The following is a 17,474-nucleotide window of genomic DNA, read 5'->3' on the forward strand; positions in this document are numbered from 1 at the left end:
CATATTATAGCTTTAAGTCAGAACCAAAAAAGTTAATCATTTTGATAGGATAATCCAATATTATCGGCGTGATGATCTGATCTGATCCTTCATCTCTCGCGCCGGAAGGTGGTATGGGATTGGATGGGATGGGATGGTTTGATGGCCTTTACTTGTGCGCAATAGGAATCAATGTCTCGCCGGCGGTGAGGGCTGGCAACGGCGCATCCACTGTTAGAACTCCGTCCTTGCTGAGGGACGAACGGATGGACTCGGGATTCACGCCCTTGGGCAGTAGAAATTCACGGTTATATTCTCTGTATACGCTCTTTGTGTCCGACTTCTCTTCGTGCTTGGCATGCACCTAAGCGAAAGACAAATTCATAATTAGCAAGGCAACACCAGAAGCCGCATATCCTCTTGTGCTTACCAATAGCTTCTGGTCAACGGTCTTCACAACAATTTCCTCGGGCGCATACTGGCTGACGTCGAAGCGGAGCTTTAGCACTTTGTTGTCGCCCTCATCCTGCAACCAGACAATAGAAGGTTAGATCGAAGTCAAACCAAAATCGAAGCGAGCCATGGATGGAGGCATGGATGTACGTACCTGTATCAAGGGTGAACTGATGTCGGACACGTAGTTCTGTTGCTTGGGGATTCGCGATGGCAGCGCCGAGTTTGTCGTTGAGCTAAAATAATGACATAAGCCAATAGAAAAGTTGCAAATCAATCAAATTAAATGAAAACAAATAGTTTTAAATCAAAATAATTATCCACACTGGGAGGGGGAGTAGGAGGGAATTTTGTTGTTTTTTGGTGTGTGCGGAAAGTGTTTTGGAATGTGCGCCTACAACGTAGCCTTCATTATAATGGTAATAGTGGTTCGGACTTCCATATATGTATGTACATATATACATATATGCAAAAACATTTCTTTACAATATTTTCGATCAAGCTATTAATTAAAAATAAAACCTGAATTTACTATGCGTCCATTTTTTGAGTACTCTGGAGGCCACTCATGGATCAGCTGATAGAAGAATTCAATTGGCAGCGCAATTAAATTATAAATATATGTACATATATACATATGTATAAAGGAAGACTACTATCAAGTGATGCAAATGTGTTTTTTAAAAGTTCTTCTGGGCTTCACTCGACAATTGTCGAATATTTAACATATGTATGTATATGTTTTCGTGTTTATTTGTTGTGCAGGGGAAATAAATATATATGTATGTAAAACAATCTCTAGTGTAGTGTAACTTATTATTAGACACGAAAACTAATTGCAACGAAAACCAAAGAAATGATGAACATTTAAACCATTAAAACAGAAACAAAAAATAACCTTTTTTAGTTAGATATTTCTTGTACCTGGTTGTTGTTGTAGTTTTTTTGGTAGAACTTTTGTTTGTTGATAGAAGACGAGATTATCATAGTTATATAAAATGATTGCGGTAAATTAATTCAATTCAAGCAGCATGTAAGGCGATAAAAAAGAACGGGAAATACAGAATTATAGCAATCAAGATAAATACACATCTTCATACACATACACAAACATACATATATGTAGATATATGCAAATATATTTACTGATCGATTAGTAGAGGGCAACAGTACAAGATTTCGAGAAACTCCATGGGTAATCATGTGTACATACATACATATGCACATACATATATTGTATGTATGTACTTTGCGCTTTTTTTTTGCACTCACACCATGTCAGAATGGCCGATCCAATTTCACCGACTAGCGCCAGCTAGCGACGCACCTGTGCGGGAGAAACTCATGTACATGTGTACATGTATGTGGAACATACATATGTGTGTGCGAGTCGTGGCCGAGCACTTAGGCTACAATCCCCACCACCTCTCCGTACCGATTCACGTCGAGCTTATCAGTCGAACCGTTGCTTGGTCTCTCATGGATGGCGCCGACCTTGCTGGGAGTGCGAGGCCAATGATCGCCTGTACAGGGGCAGACCAAGGTGAATTTAGTAATAAGGTGACGTCTCTCGGCTCTCAGAGAGACTATGGCCGACATTTGCATGCATACTGACAGACGGATGGTCAGCAGATGTGGCGACGGCGTCACCCTATTAGTAACTCATCTTGCGCAGACATGTGCAAAAAAGTCGACCAAACCTGTCGCGCCAATGAGCAATGCCAATATCCGTTAGATTGGGAAAGCTCGAGGCGTCTAATCAACAGGGAAGGAGAATTAGGAAAAGGGAATGGCAATATCAGAGGCAGAGACAATCACCTGCAAAAACGGTAATGGTGCCTCTCGCTACACTCGAACTGGCACACACACACACACGGGCGCCCTATTCTCTTGGCGGACCTGACAAATACACATACACACACACACCAGCATGTTGGCACTGGCATTCGGTGTGTTGGCAATAGTGTGAGTGTGCCATGTTCTCGTGCCTCTATCTCTCCGGCATCCGATGGTGATGTCATGCATATTTTTTCGTTATTGAAAATCCAAACGCAAGGAAATTAATGAAACGGGAAAGGAAAGAGACATGTGGAGAACGGGCGTAAATAAAACTGCGCTATTTTTGTTGTTTCCCCTCTAAGCTCGAATTTGTGGAAATGTGTGTGTGTGTGTGTGTCAGCACATGGTTGCAGGGTACAAATTGTATGTAAATATTGATTACTGGCAACAAAATACCGATCATGTCAAAAAATGATCATGATATCATCTTCTCTCGTTCATTATCATCATCAGCATCGCAGCGAATAATGGCAAGTATGTAAATCATTCATACATATGTATGTACACAAGTACATACATATGTACATAGTTGTGTGCTCATTCTCCCTTGCACTCCGTACCCACAGCGTGCACGAAGATATTTGAATGTGAATGGTTGTAGTAGGATATATTTATATTTATTTATGGATGTGTACTTTGTACTATGTACATGGCTAAGATCGATATTCCCTGTATTTATATACATTCCGAAAGCTGGTAACAAATAATTATTTGTATGCCCCACTCTATCTGTCTGTGTAACGTACAATTGCGCGGCTCGTGGGGATCCCACGAATTGAATTGAATTTCCAATTCAATTGAATCGCTAAAAGCGCTTGTGGTAACTAAATGCGGGGGCGCTACCGGCTATGCGGTTTATATTGAATTGAATTGAACAGGTCCCGATAGGTGCTTCTCAATGCACGACTCAGCTGAATGGAAAAAGCGGGTGGCGGATTGAATCAATTACTTTCAATTTGGGTTAAGTACAAAAGATCGAAGAGCGAGGCAGCTTTTGAGGCCAAAATGTTGAGAAAATACTAACGGAAAGTCTAGCTGTCTGGACATTCATCGAAACAATTCAAAATATATTTTTATCGAATCGGTTTTGTGTTTACATAGAACATACACATATACATATGTTCTCGTATGGAACTGCTATGAACATCTGACACAAATTTTGGCGGAGAGTGGACAATGTATTTGAAAATTGCGGGGGCTAGTGTGCTATCTCTGGTAAACGATTCGGGACTTGGGCTCTGTGAGTCATCCCATTAGCCTGGTGCTTATTTATCGACGACACGCCACAGTCGCAGATGCCAAAGGTCGCCACGCATCAATAATTTGTTTTAATAGTCTCCGTCGCCACCCAGCGCACCTGCAGGCAGAGCCCCAAACAGCGTATGTATGTATGTTGGGAGAGGCACAGGTGGGGCTACGTGAACAAACCAATTTGGGTTAATTTCCTTTTGTTAAAAACTTTGCTTTCGGTCGGCCCCCGCGAAAGTTGAGCGGCGGTGGGTGGGTTGGTGGGGAGTCGTAGGCTCGGAGTCCGTTTGCCATGTCCTGCAGACAAGGTTTGTTTTGGACTGGAGCCTAGATTTTTGATGTGGTCATGCAAATGAAGTGGCATCCACGGCAACGCCAATATCAACAACAACTAGCGAGCAACAGTACACACATCCATATGTATGTATATCGATTATGTCATGGGTCGAGGTCGGAAGCAAGAAAGCCAGAGATGCTCGTGTCCGTGTCGACATCATTTCTTGCTTGACGTGAGCTCTTAAAACATTTTTGCATCTTTTTTTAAACTGTACTGGCAGCATTGTCTTTTTGTTTAGTGAATATTCAAATTTAAATCATATTTACACACATATACGAGTATATGTATGTATGTATCTACACAGACACGCACCTCAGGATGAGATTTCTGCCATGGCCAGACTATGGCTGCACACATACACACATATGAACATGTAGAAGGCTGCGATGTTAGAGAATTCCGTTATGCCCCATAACAGCGGTTGCATAAACAGAAGCTCCCCGGGGGGAAAAGGCCGATTGCTAGCCAGAGATGAGGCCGTTCATCGCAAGAGGGATCGTAGGTATACATATATAAATTTCGGTGATCGGATATATCATATGGCAACCCACAAAACGCCTTTGAACTGCGTGGGTGGGTTGTGATCTGCACTCGTGATGGCGGGTGTAACGCCAAATACATTTGGGGTTAGACAGTTGTTCGAGGGGGGGCAGCGACTGCAACGGATAATTTAGACTGATGACTCATCCTCCCCCAGTGCCAAGTGGCAAGAAAAAAGAAAAGGCCTTGCCTTGCCTTGCCTTAGCCAAGTGTGTGTATGTATTCCAGAGAACGAGAAGGTCGGGGTGGTGGCAATGTGGCAAGATGTGTGCCTATATTTAGTGCCAAGAAAATATGAGATGAGTTTGCGTCGGCCGACGAGCGGCGAGAAACCGGCCACCGATAATGTAGCACAAGATACATTGCTGCCAGGCAGGCAGCGTAGAGACCAAAAGTGCTAACGAAACCTTTGAAAATACATACGCACATATACACTTGTAAACATGTACATATGTATGTACGCCGATATCTGTACGATTATATTTGGTTAGCTTGCCCGGCACCCCAGATCCATGAAAATCCAAAACCGTGGCGCTCACCTTGTGGACTCGAAAAAGTTTGCCTCCCGGTTCATCAGCTCGTGGCGGAACTTGGCCATCTCCTCCTCCATTTTGCGCATCTCGGAATCGAATCTTTCCCGAATATTGCTGAACTCCGTATCGATGACGCTGAAGTCGCCCAGTTTGATGGGGATATTCCTCTTATTGGCTTCGGCCATTTTTGATTTCCTCGAGTTTCTGTGGTGGTTGCGTTGAGCTACAAATAGCTCAATAAAAACACACGGCAAAGTTGTCGCTTCTGCTTTTGTGGTGGTGGTGTTTTCTTTAACTTGGACCCGTTCGAAGAGCTCCCGAGTTTATGCACTTGTAATCAACCGACTTGACGAAGCAACCAACAAAAAAAATTAAGCAATACAATGTATTTTTAATATTTATATATGTATGCACGTGTATGCGTGTCAGCGCGAAGTACGATTTGCCGCGTTTTTGTTCTGTTTAATTTAATTTAAATTTAATTCTGTATCGTGCTGACGCTTTTATAGTAAAAATGTTGGGGGCATGCCTTTTCTTTCAAAAACACCCGCAATGTTGCTGGTCGAAAATACACATGTTGCTAGTAAACATGTTGCCGGCAAGGCAAGAAAGGTATGGACAACAAGCAAAACGGACCGAAAAATCCAACGCATGCAAGGTAAAATCCACCCCAATTCATAATATACCGTGATTTGGCAGGGCCTGTACGAAATCGTGCTCTCTTTCTCTCACTCTCCCACTCTCTCATGAATCCATTCAACCACTCTTAGGGCTGCCGATTTCGCTTTTTTCCCGTCAGATCTGGCTTTTTTGCGGAAAGCAGGAATTCATTTAATAAAATGGGAAAACATCAGCGACGCTAATAAGTGTTGGAGTGAGGTATACTTTTATAAAGATTCTGGTGGCAACCGCGGATTTTTTGAGCTGGCACCTGTTGCCCTCAAAATGTTATCATTGCCGTGGTCAAACGCAAAAATCGATTATTCGATTATAATAAAAAAATAACCATTGACTACGCTTTTGCTCTGAAATATTTGAGCTTTTTTTCGTGTTCTTCAAGCTAAGAAAATATTTTTTCCCCGCTGAAAAGTTGGCAGTACTGACCACTTTACTCAGTTTTTTTCTCTCAAATGTAACAAAATAACTGAATTCTAAGATTTTAAACTACTATTCAATGACACATTAAAGACACAAACATTAGATTTGAAAGGAAAACCGTATCGCGTTTTAATTTTGCATTATTCGTTCATACTGCGAGAGCGCGAGAGAGGTGAAAAGAGAACTTATAGGCGAGAGACTGAAAGAGAAAGCCAGAGAGCGCAAAGACTGCATGGCAGCAAGCAGAGACACCCACACACATACGTACACGTACAGGAACTCTCGCAGAAAAACCGCAGTGTCACAGTACAGCTAAATATGTACATATGTAAACAAACTTTGTGTTTGGAAAAAACAAATCGCAATAGCTGCAAAAATCAACCCTATTGTAAATTTATCGTCTTTCAGACTATATTGGTCCTGAAGTGTAGTGGAATATGACTAAAAGCCACCACTTTTATATATATTTTTTCATACATATGTGGCTGCCTGAAAAATAACGGCTATCGATAACAATACACATATATTTTATGGTCGCAGCTTTATTTTACAAGCACAACATTTACAGTGGCGACAAAACGAACACTGATACATACATATGTCCATACATATCTAGAAATGTTACCAACTTTTGCTATACTTTATTTGGTTTTGGATTTCCTTCTGCAAGAGTATAAAAGTGCATATTGGCGGTGCATATGGAGTGGGCAAAACAAAAATAAAGGTTGAGCCAAAGACATTCGTATTACTCTAATGGCCACTTTGTGTATTCTATCATTAGCAGACATATATGATATATATATGTACATATGCAAATGAGGCAATGAGTACAGTCAAATGAATTCGAAAACAGCCCCGCACTCCCACTCATTTCATATTTACCTCTTCGTCCGAGGCTAACGTGAGCTTATTCACTCAAACTATCGGCGAAGCATTCTATGTTACTCAAATCATTCGGAGCATTGTTGATTTGAATGCCGGTTTTTACCATTTATGACGACCAATAGTAAATTCGTGCATACATACATACGTACATACGTATTTACACATTTGCCTGTTGTTCATGTGTGTCCGGCATCCAAGTGCATGCCAAACTAAGCACTCTGTGACACTTCCTACTTCACTTCTCCACCACTTAAAATAGGCAAAGATTTACTTAGATGATCTGATATTGTAGCTGTTGTTGAAGACCGACGCGTAGGGTTCATATTCTTACATATATGCATGTATGCTTCAGGTGACAATGCCAACCGGCTCGATTTAAACGCTTCGTGCCGTTTTAGGGCAGAGAACGTTTGTAATGCTGGCAGAACTCCGAAGCTCTCAAATTGGTCAGAGGCGAGCTCTCCGAACAGGCCACGTGGGTGTCGGCGTTGGCGTTGCAGGTTAATTTCTACGTTGTCTCGGATTGTTAGTAAACAAATGCATATTGCGGTGATTAAGTGGCGATACAGGAGGACATTCGAGAATCGTGTGTCGTGCACCGATTTTTCTTTTTATGGAGTGACGGCTATGGCAAGTCAATGAGCTGCAACAGTGCCGCTGCAGTAATTATTTTTGAGCTGGATGCATACATATGTATGTATGTACATATGTAAATGAGTCATTCCTGGTTCCATTTCGAGTTCCTACGGGGGCAACGAAAGCCAGTCCATCAAAATACAAATAGATTAAGTCATGAATTACAAAAATAAAATGACAATCATTTGCGATCAGTGCTGTCGCGTTCGCCGTTGCTGCCGCTGCCGCTGCGGTTAAGGTGTTTTGGTCTTGGCATCGCCCACATGGACGTGGCTGTTAATGCCCCTGTCCAAACAATAAACATATTTTCATCGAAATTTTCGACCTTGAAGGCGACAAAATCTCAACGAAGACAACGGGCCAAAAGCTAACAAAGCAGCAATCAACAAGAATTCAGAGGCTACAACGCATCCATACATTTTAGGTACATACATATGTATGCATGTACATAGGCACGTAATTATAGATCATCTGTTGTGTGTGTGTGTGGCGTGTGGCTCATGAGGATCACTGTGCCGATTACCGTATATATGTACATACGATACGTGAATATTCATCATATCTATGTTTGTTTGCATGTAGAAATGTTTTTGGTTGTTCGGAAAACAAATTTTCCCCGCGAAACGAGAACATTCGAGTTTCGAACGCCTCGGTCTAGTCATCAGCATCATTCTAGTAGATTTCGCAAACCAGACGAAAGAGAGAAAAATGATTCCACAGATCTATTAGTCATAGTTTGTCATCCCACTGCCAGACCCTCCCCCACCCATGCACAAATCAATCAAAATTTGCCCGCGATGATTTAGTATGGAATTTCTGGCTGAGGTATGTATGTATATATATACATACGTATACATAATCCACTAATTTCTCAGCGTGGGCAAATAGCGCAGCCCAGCCAGTGGATCTCTGTGTGCGTGGGCGCACGGAGAGTCGCCATCGTTCTCCCATGACGACAGCTCGGAAATTTGTGCCAGTCAACGACAGCAACTGCGAGCAACTGTTAATATTCGAAACAGAAGTACGCATTACACTCACACGTACATATATATATTTTTATACAATACGTGTACATATATACATTATGTGCACACGAGAATGTACATACATATATGTATGTACATGGGGGAGTGAAAAGTACAAATAGTTATTTATAGGGAGACGAAATCTAACAAAATTGATGGATTGTTGCCGTAGTAATCTTTTGCAAATTTGAAAATCTGTACTGAAGGATATGGGGGTTTATTAAATTCGTGTAACGAGTAGTGATCAGCATCAATAGGTACAGCCCTTTTTTGTCTCTTTTTCTTGTGAGCTTGCATCAGCTAAATTGATCTAGAAGCCGAACGGCTCCAAATCGCAGAAAGAGCTTTTATATGTAGATAAAGGAATATTCAAAGAACATAAACAACAAAAATCTCAATTCAAGTCAAAGTGGAAAAACAGTCCAAACATTAAGTTTTTCTTTAAAACTGCCCATGCAATGGACTAGTTTTTTAAATTGAGTTTTTTTTTAAGCCCTGAAAAATGCTCTATTAGACGCGTATATTTATTTTATCCAAAGCTTGGAAAACGGCTTATTTGTGTGTTGACAAACCCACAGTTCATTATATTCGTATATATTATTATTAAAAGTAAATTAGTATATAAAGGGTATACAAAATTATTTTTTTCTTTTGATATTGATATATTGATATTGATACTCAAAACTGAAATTTAAAATACGATTTGAAATATATATTGGCGCGAATGATTTTTTCTTGCCATTGATTGCTTTTTAGGGTTGCATTTGTAAGCTATCGGCTAAATATCGCATAGGGAAGAGCGTATTGGGAACATCCCAGATGGGATGTTGGATCAACTGAGACTAACTAGCTAGCAACATTAGGCCGAATATCAAAAACAAGGACTATGATACAACTTAAATACAAATAATTCGTCAATATATTTGCGGCATATTTCGAAATTTGTGACGTATTTCGATATATTTCCGAGGGTCAGACCGTATATTGAATAGAATCCGCGGTCACACTGATGCCCATTTAATAAATAAATGCGTGTGTACACACTATACATACATACGTGTATACATACATACACAAGAATACTCATCAGGGTTTCATTATAAAAAAATAAACAACTGCTGAATAATAATAAATAATCAAGAATAAAAGTAAGAAAAAAACAATGTCCAGCTACTACAGCCTCTACACTCGTGACAACTATGACGACGAGTCCATTGGAGACGAGCGAAGTGAAGAAGGTAAGTGCGTCGTACAGCTGTTACCAGAAACAGAAGCAGACTTGCAAACGAGTTATCAGTAAGAAACTAGCCATAACGCTTTAAAACTCATTCTGTAGATACGGACGACGCGAGTGAAACAGAGTTCCGGAGTCCCAACCGATACGGTGGCACTAACGGCACATCAAACAACAGCACAAACAACAACATTGGCAGCAACAGCGAGCTCAAAGAGCAGTAAGTCCGAGGAATCGATCTTTATATGCGCTTGAAATTGCTTACGCATTCTGTGCTCCCTTTTCCGCAGAATGTACCAGCACAAGCTTCTCAATCTGCAAAAGCAAATGGAGGAACTGAATCAGCTCATCCATCCAGAGTATATAAAACGAGTTAAGAAGCTGGACAACCAGCTGAAAGAGCGACGTAGGCTGAATGAGATATATAAGGATTACATGCGGGAGTGCGTCGAACGGGATTATATTCTGGAGAAGAAGGCCGCGCAGAAGGAATACGACGAGAAGATGATGGATCTTAAGGACAATCTGATATCGGATTTTGAGGACCGAAAGCGATTGATCGAAAACGAACGGTATAGCTTGGAGCTGACCAGCGATTCAATGGAGATCAAAACGACGGTAACGCGAAAGTTACGTCGACGACCGAACGAACCAATGCCGGTGATAGAGAAGCGGCGAAAGCCAGCCACCGGCCAGCTCCTGGTCTATCAGCTAGACGACAAGGAAATCGAATCTGATCTCAAGGTTATACAACGTGGCAAGCCCTTGGGCCCAAATACCATGCAGCAGAACGGCCTTGTTTCCTACACAAATGCCCAACAGCAGCAGTCCCACATGCTACTGGCCGACCCACCGGCCAACAGCTACGTGGAAACACGCATCGAGGACAACAAGTTGCTCTACGAGCGACGATGGTTCTGTCGTGGCCAGCAGGTCTACGTAGAGGGCAAGGAGCTGAGCAAATTTGCAGCTACCATCACGGCCATCGGTAATGAAGTGGTACGTAACCCTCTCCGTAGCCGTGTCTACTTTTTGTTTGGCTAATCGCTTGCCTCTTTCAGGTTTGGGTGAAGCGCACGAACGAGAGCAAGGTCAAGCTCGCCATGTCGCATCTGGCCAAAGGAAAGATATCGATCAAGCGTCGATAGCCAGCAGAGTGCAGAGTGCCAATAACAGTTTTGGTTCTATAGGTCGAACCATTAGTCCCTCAGACAAGCACCACCTTCAAGTTCGTATGCTAGAAAGCTTTTACATACAGCTGCAGATCGTTACTCCCATATAGAATCATCTCTGGCAGCACAACCAAGCCCAGTCCTGTCAGTCTGTTCCTACACCATTTACTTACAGCGTTTATTTGTTTGTTTCCTAGGTCGGATCGACCGGTTTGAATATCATCAGCGTATCATCATTTTATTCGATTAAGTTGCCATTTTGTTGTTTTAGCTTAGTGAAATTTATTCAAATGTGCGCCTGACACGTGCTTATATTTGAAAAACTAAATTTCTAGGTTTCTGCTGAAGGCAGATAAGCACACATTTTCGGTTTTAAGTAGATCAATTAACTAGTGGAACTGGAAGGTTACACAAACGTCGGCTTGCCGGGGTTGGCTTTCACGCATTTCGATGTATTGCTCGGTGCGAACTGAGCCTTAGGTTAGGTACAAAAATGCTTTTAACAAGCTGTAAATAATAAAAAAACTCTTCTTATAAAATAGTATTCTTTATTTCATTTAATTTCCATACTTCAGGGGTTCGTGGTTTACAAAGGCAGCAGAAATATTGGAATCGTATTCCACCATTTGATCCGCTGAGAGCCCAGCAACAAGGAAAACGATAAAGCCATACTTCAAATTAATGTGAATCAACACCAGAACCACAATCATCAGGCCTTAATATGTTTATGGCCACATTATAGATAAAATGAATAATCCGTGCACAGGGGTAGAGCGTCATTGTGTCCGAGATTGCATCCTCACAGCCAGATCTTGGCTGAGCTGTCGGCGTTTATTGGATCCTAGCCCTGTGGAAAACGACTCCACAGCACACATCGTTGTCGCTTTAAAGGCCTAGCTGACGGGACAAATCCTAAGAGAAACAATGTTTGTTAATAGAGAAACGTTTTGGAGCCTCCAGCAACGACACTAGGCAATTCTTGTCGGAGCGAAAATCCCCGGTGGGCTGTGCACAGAATTTTGCAGCGGCACAGAGCGGCATTCCTTGGTTTGCACACAAACATTTAAAAAATTGAAACGAAACGTTGATTTTCACTTGCGTATGTTTTATAATTTATCGTCTTTCATATCATAAAACATGTACACAACTCTTTTATGTTGTTGTTGTTGTTGCGGACTGATGAAAACCTCTAAACATCCTCATTTGTTTAATGGATACATAAAAAAAGAAGGGCACCGCGTATTTAGTTGCGCGAGCCACGACCGAATCCGCCACGGAACTCAACCTCTCCAGCGCCGGGTCCAACGTCTCCCTTCTTGTCGACACCGCTGCCGCCGGGGGCGCGTCTGTAAGCCGAGCGATCCTCGCCAGTCTTGGAGGCATCACCAGTACCGCGTGGGCCGCCAGCAGCTGGGCGTGGGCGCACAGTTTCAGAGCGAGCAGGGCGCTTCAGGGTCGAGGGCACGATCTCTGGGGGCAAGTGCAGGTAGCTGCGGAGCTCCTCAATGCCCTCGTTGGTCAAATACCAGTAGTAGTGTCTCCAAGCAAACTGCTCCTTGACAAGGCCGCGAGAATGCAGCGACTGCAGTGCCTTAATGACATGAAGGTTGGGAATTGACTCCAACTCGGGGTGCTTCTGTGCATGGAAATCCTTTTTCGCCACAATGACGCCCTCCTTGAAGAGGTACTCGTAGATGGCGACACGATGGGCCTTTGGCATGAACATGCTGCACAAACAAAAAAAAAAAGAATAAAAAACCTATTAGTTTGCTTTTGTTATGGTTGTTGTTGTTCGATCTTTAGGAGTAGGGGGCACAGGAGGCCCAACCAATGTACATTTTTAGCACACATAAACAAAAAAAGAGCACAACATTAATACCAATGCCACCGGTGAATGTCACCACAGGCACTGCTAACTTCTTTAATTCATCACTGCCTCGGATTTCGTTTCAAATTCAAGATTACTTTCAGCAATTTAACGTACTTTGCGTCTTCTATGTAGCGGAGACCGGAAAGAAAGGAAAAGAAAATTGACAGCTAGTGTCAGTGGCTGGTTGATATCGGACCTATCGATAAGAAATATCGTCCGACCGTCAGAAACATACCGAAACATACCAAAACATACCGAAACATACCGAAACATACGGTCTCATTTAAAAAATATACTGAAGAATTCAAGTTCTATTACACATATTCCTCGTTTTCTTTCTTCCGTTGAATATTACTAGCTATATAGAACATTTAGCCATGCCCACATAATTTTATCCGAATAATTAAACTATTCTCAACTTGACTGGCTTATTGAAAACACTTGCTTTTATTGGATTTTGCTTAAAAAAAGGTTTTAGCGAAAAAAGTCAAACAAAAAACAAGTAGCGAAATAGGTTAATCAAAACAAACGAAAAGGGAAATTCGTTCATATTGCTCAATTTTGATATTCCATTGAATAATGCTGACTAATTAAATCTCTTAGCCATGCCCACATAATTTTATCCGAATAATTAAACTATTCTCAACTTGACTGGCTTATTGAAAACACTTGCTTTTATTGGATTTTGCTTAAAAAAAGGTTTTAGCGAAACAAGTCAAACAAAAAACAAGTAGCGAAATAGGTTAATCAAAACAAACGAAAAGGGAAATTCGTTCATATTGCTCAATTTTGATATTCCATTGAATAATGCTGACTAATTAAATCTCTTAGCCATGCCCACATAATTTTATCCCATTGATGAATCAATTTTCTACAAGTTTGGATAGTTTTTAATCCTTGCTTTTATTGTATTTTGGCTAAAACAAGTTTTGAACAAAATAGTTCAAAAAAAAAAACAGTCGCAATGTTGCTGGTATAGTACCTCCGCTTCTGCCTAGATGGCGGTAGTGCCCGTCCCGATGGGCTCATAACAGATTTTTAAATTCAGACTCCTGTGATATCATACTGTTACAAGTTTATTTCACCCCCCAAGTGTATGCTCCACCCCCACAAAGGACGAAATATATATATATATACAAAGCTATATATTACAAAGCTTAATTCTATTTACAAGACTTATCTTCAGTTTTTTAAAGATCTACCAATGCACACTGGGCGGAATTCCCAAATAAGTCGATATCGAGCTGAAATTTGGTATATTTGATAAATATAGCACTCTATATATTTGAACAAGTTTTTAAGTTCATTTGACCACGCCTACCCCAATAGCCCATACATGGCAAAAAGGCGTGTTCGTGATCACAAAGGAAAGTCATGAGAGCTATAAATAAAGTACTACAATTTTAAGTGAATGGATTATTTTGTTGTAATTTTGATGTAATAATAATAATAAAACAAATTTTTCGATAAACAATTCTTATTTTGATCAAATTCTTAATTCATAATCCGTTCATAATACTATTTAACTATTTCTAAAAATGTATGCTAAATTTTGCATTTAGTTGTTTTGTTCAGCTAATTTAAGCGAATATCGATTTATATCGTCTATTTCCGACTCATCCGAGTCATAATCAAAACTGACATCTCGCGGAAGGGTTGGTTTTTTATGTCGATCTGCTCTTTTCTTAGTGGATATACTTGAGATAGGGGATCTGAAGATCTTTGGAATACATCCATCATATTATTTTCCTGCATTAGCCGGTCACGCTTGTAAAATTTATTATATATGTAAATATAATAACAAAATATAAAATAAATATAAATTGCTAAGCATCTAACTTTCTTGTTTATTTCACTAATGTTAAATATGAGCGTAATTTCTACTGTTCAAAGCTGACAAAATAAATAAAAAGCCACTCTGAATTGTACAAAATTTCACTTAATTGAGTTGCGGTGGCTTGTTGCCATTCTCTGGGCACAGCGCGATCCCATCAAATTTGCACGAGAAAAATCGGGTTATATGGGATCAAATAAAAAAAAAAAACGTATTAAAGCCACACTGAATGGCTGTAAATCTTTAGCCACCAGAGCAAGATGCTGACGCTGGCGTAGAACACAAATTTGGCCGCCTTATATTATGTCCCAATCCCCTGTTCGCTTTGATACCCCAATACATTTTAGCGGTCTATGCCACAAAAGATATACAAGTTTTAAAATTCATTTAAAATAAATTTATTATAAATAGTTCTAGGACTCCATTATATGCTTTACATACCCATCATGTTTGTTTAGAAAGTTTATCTTGTAACATTCTCCATTTTGAAGGGACGATATCTTGTGCCCCATATTGAGGAATCTGTTTGCGATTGGATTATTAGAGTTACGAAAGAAGGGTCCATAGTAGCATTAGAAGTTTACAGTAAAAGATGAGTTTTAATGACTGGCATTTACTCAAAGATAACTTAATCTCCCAACTCTCTCACTAGGAAGACTTTTACTTGAAAAATTACTCCTCCAATGTAATCTATGCAATGTAAGAGCTTCAAGAAATGCGATGGAGTCTAGGAACTCGGGTTCTGAAAATGTTATTTTTGGTATAAAACAATAAAATATAAAGTTATAGCCCGATCCGACAACGTTTAGAGGTGCAGACTTGAGCTCAAAGTTGATAAATACGATGTTTTGCCGATGGTTCCAATGGTAGCAGTACTATGGATATATCGATTTGGTCGTATTGAGCTTTTTTTTTTTAATTTGTAGTATTCAAATAGAATCTTCTTTTTTGTCAGTATTTGATTATATTCTTTTCTAAGTAACCACTTTTTAATACTTGAGTAAAGCATTTTGATAGTCTTCATTACTAAACCATTCTGAAAGATTTGTGATTACAAAGGCCTGGGAAATATTAAAACGATCGAACAATTTTGCAGAATTGGGTGTTACAAAATCGGATAATCTGAGACCCTGACCCTAAAAATTATACTTTTATAACATGGCTGTATCGAAGCATAGTCTACTTACATATTTATGTATGTTTTAGTGGTGCTTGTGAAAGATCCAAAGTAGAATATTTCACGTGGACGGTGCTTGGATCCAATAAATTGCGTTAGCCGGTACTTGCTGATTAGACACCTGTCAATGGCGCTAGTGGAATTATCCGATCGGCTCGAAACGGTGACGAAAGCGTCCAGACAGTCCCAGCTGATATAGGGCAGACTTTGCTATCAGCTGCACTTTAAACCGCCGAGACTCCACTGTACAATGTTTTCGTCTTGGGGTCTAGTAAAAACCCACTCACGGTGAGCCAGCACGAATGTCTGGTACATATGTATTTGCATCAACTTTTTAAATACTTTTACTTTAAATGTAATTTTCTGTGACTGACACGACTGATGAGTTATAATCGCCCACATTTATATACAATATGTTGCATTTTCTGTATGAAAACTTTGTGTTGGTCTTAAAAGAGGGTCTAAAAATCATAATCTGACTGAAGGCAGGATTCGTGTTGATCGAAAGCATTCAAGAGGTATCAGTATGCGGGACTTTAGTATCTGTTATCCCTGATTATCCCCGGGATGGCCCAGTCCACAGTTGGGAACCGACTCCCACTCTTCCTCGTCCCGATAGCTTTTGCAGAAATCGTTGTGAGGGATTGACAGTCTTCTTTAGGCATGTGACCCAGTGTCCCGTGATGTCTCGGGTAACTTCAGAGATCTTCTTTCTACTGAGTATACATAAGTATATCTTCCTGCCGAGAATTTTTGGGATCGATATGGCCATAGTGTAAGTGATAGTTTGCTTCCATCGCCTGTTGGCATCTCTACCCATTCGCTCTCCGCTGGGAAATTTATGGTAGTGCCCTGCCCAGCCAGTTAGGCGGCGGCATCATTCCCATCGCTGTCCCTGTGGCCGGGCACCCAAATAAGGACTGCTCTACGATCTTAATAGTAGACCTGCGGCAGTCCTTTACGGTTATACGAATATAACAAATACGAATGAACAACGCATTTGGAAGCGAGAAAAGGGACCGCGCCTTTCCGCTCGTTTGTTATAGTTATACATGAATTCCATTGAAGGTACTTTGTCCATTGAATATTGGACAGTTATACAGAACTAGAGCTAAAGGCGACCACTTTTCCACAAATAGGGACGTGACTAGTTGGGATAATCACAAGATCATATGTACAAAGCTCATTGAAAAGTGTTGGGTACTACTTTTGTTCATCTAATTTTAGATCTTTTTTCGTTTAAAATTTTGTTAAAAAAAACATTAAAAGCTTATAACAATTTGTCAAGCATATAGAAAATTGATTAATTTATAAGATACAATATATTTCCTGTAAAAATCGCAGTGTTTCAGCTCTTAGAACAGCAGCAAACTGAAACTGTCTTGCTTGGCTAATACTTAAGTTCGTCACTATATTTTACATATATTTTATCATAATACCATTGTCTGAACGACTTCATCCAGGTCATCTCTGTACTGTCCCAGCGGCTTGCGTCTGTCCTCCCGGTATACAAAGAACAAATTTAGGGCACTCTGCAGAGGAAGGCGAAGCGATCATTTTTTGGGCTATAAATATAAATTCAAATGTAATTTAATTTGCATTATAAATAAAAAA

At 40.5% G+C, this 17,474-nt stretch overlaps 3 protein-coding genes across 5 annotated transcripts; 1 reads left to right on the forward strand and 2 right to left on the reverse strand.

The window, feature by feature from the left end:
- Window positions 1-51: 51 nt before the first annotated feature.
- Window positions 52-5,422, reverse strand: LOC4815519 (heat shock protein beta-1). 2 transcript variants are annotated; one of them, XM_001355455.4, is made up of 5 exons: window positions 4,936-5,114; window positions 1,357-1,386; window positions 587-668; window positions 410-505; window positions 52-343 (listed from the first exon to the last, which is right to left on the reverse strand). In XM_001355455.4, exons 1-5 carry the CDS (start codon window positions 5,112-5,114, stop codon window positions 149-151), a joined length of 582 nt encoding a protein of 193 aa, XP_001355491.2. In that variant the 3' UTR covers window positions 52-148. The 2 variants fall into 2 exon arrangements, with proteins under 2 accessions (XP_001355491.2, XP_015041177.1); XM_015185691.2 differs by lacking the exon at window positions 1,357-1,386 and having other exon boundaries at window positions 4,936-5,422.
- Window positions 5,423-9,601: 4,179 nt separating this feature from the next.
- LOC4815408 (sin3 histone deacetylase corepressor complex component SDS3) lies at window positions 9,602-11,520 on the forward strand. Its single transcript, XM_001355454.4, has 4 exons — window positions 9,602-9,811; window positions 9,910-10,027; window positions 10,098-10,806; window positions 10,869-11,520. Exons 1-4 carry the CDS (start codon window positions 9,736-9,738, stop codon window positions 10,953-10,955), a joined length of 990 nt encoding a protein of 329 aa, XP_001355490.1. The 5' UTR covers window positions 9,602-9,735; the 3' UTR covers window positions 10,956-11,520.
- Window positions 11,521-12,063: 543 nt separating this feature from the next.
- RpS10b (Ribosomal protein S10b) lies at window positions 12,064-13,073 on the reverse strand. Of its 2 annotated transcripts, none has more exons than XM_001355453.4 (2): window positions 12,964-13,073; window positions 12,064-12,706 (listed from the first exon to the last, which is right to left on the reverse strand). In XM_001355453.4, exon 2 carries the CDS (start codon window positions 12,703-12,705, stop codon window positions 12,223-12,225), a length of 483 nt encoding a protein of 160 aa, XP_001355489.2. In that variant the 5' UTR covers window position 12,706; window positions 12,964-13,073; the 3' UTR covers window positions 12,064-12,222. The 2 variants fall into 2 exon arrangements, with proteins under 2 accessions (XP_001355489.2, XP_033238604.1); XM_033382713.1 differs by lacking the exon at window positions 12,964-13,073 and adding an exon at window positions 12,945-12,959.
- Window positions 13,074-17,474: the final 4,401 nt, after the last annotated feature.

This window comes from Drosophila pseudoobscura, chromosome X, assembly GCF_009870125.1.
Source record: "Drosophila pseudoobscura strain MV-25-SWS-2005 chromosome X, UCI_Dpse_MV25, whole genome shotgun sequence".
Classification (NCBI taxonomy): domain Eukaryota; kingdom Metazoa; phylum Arthropoda; class Insecta; order Diptera; family Drosophilidae; genus Drosophila; species Drosophila pseudoobscura.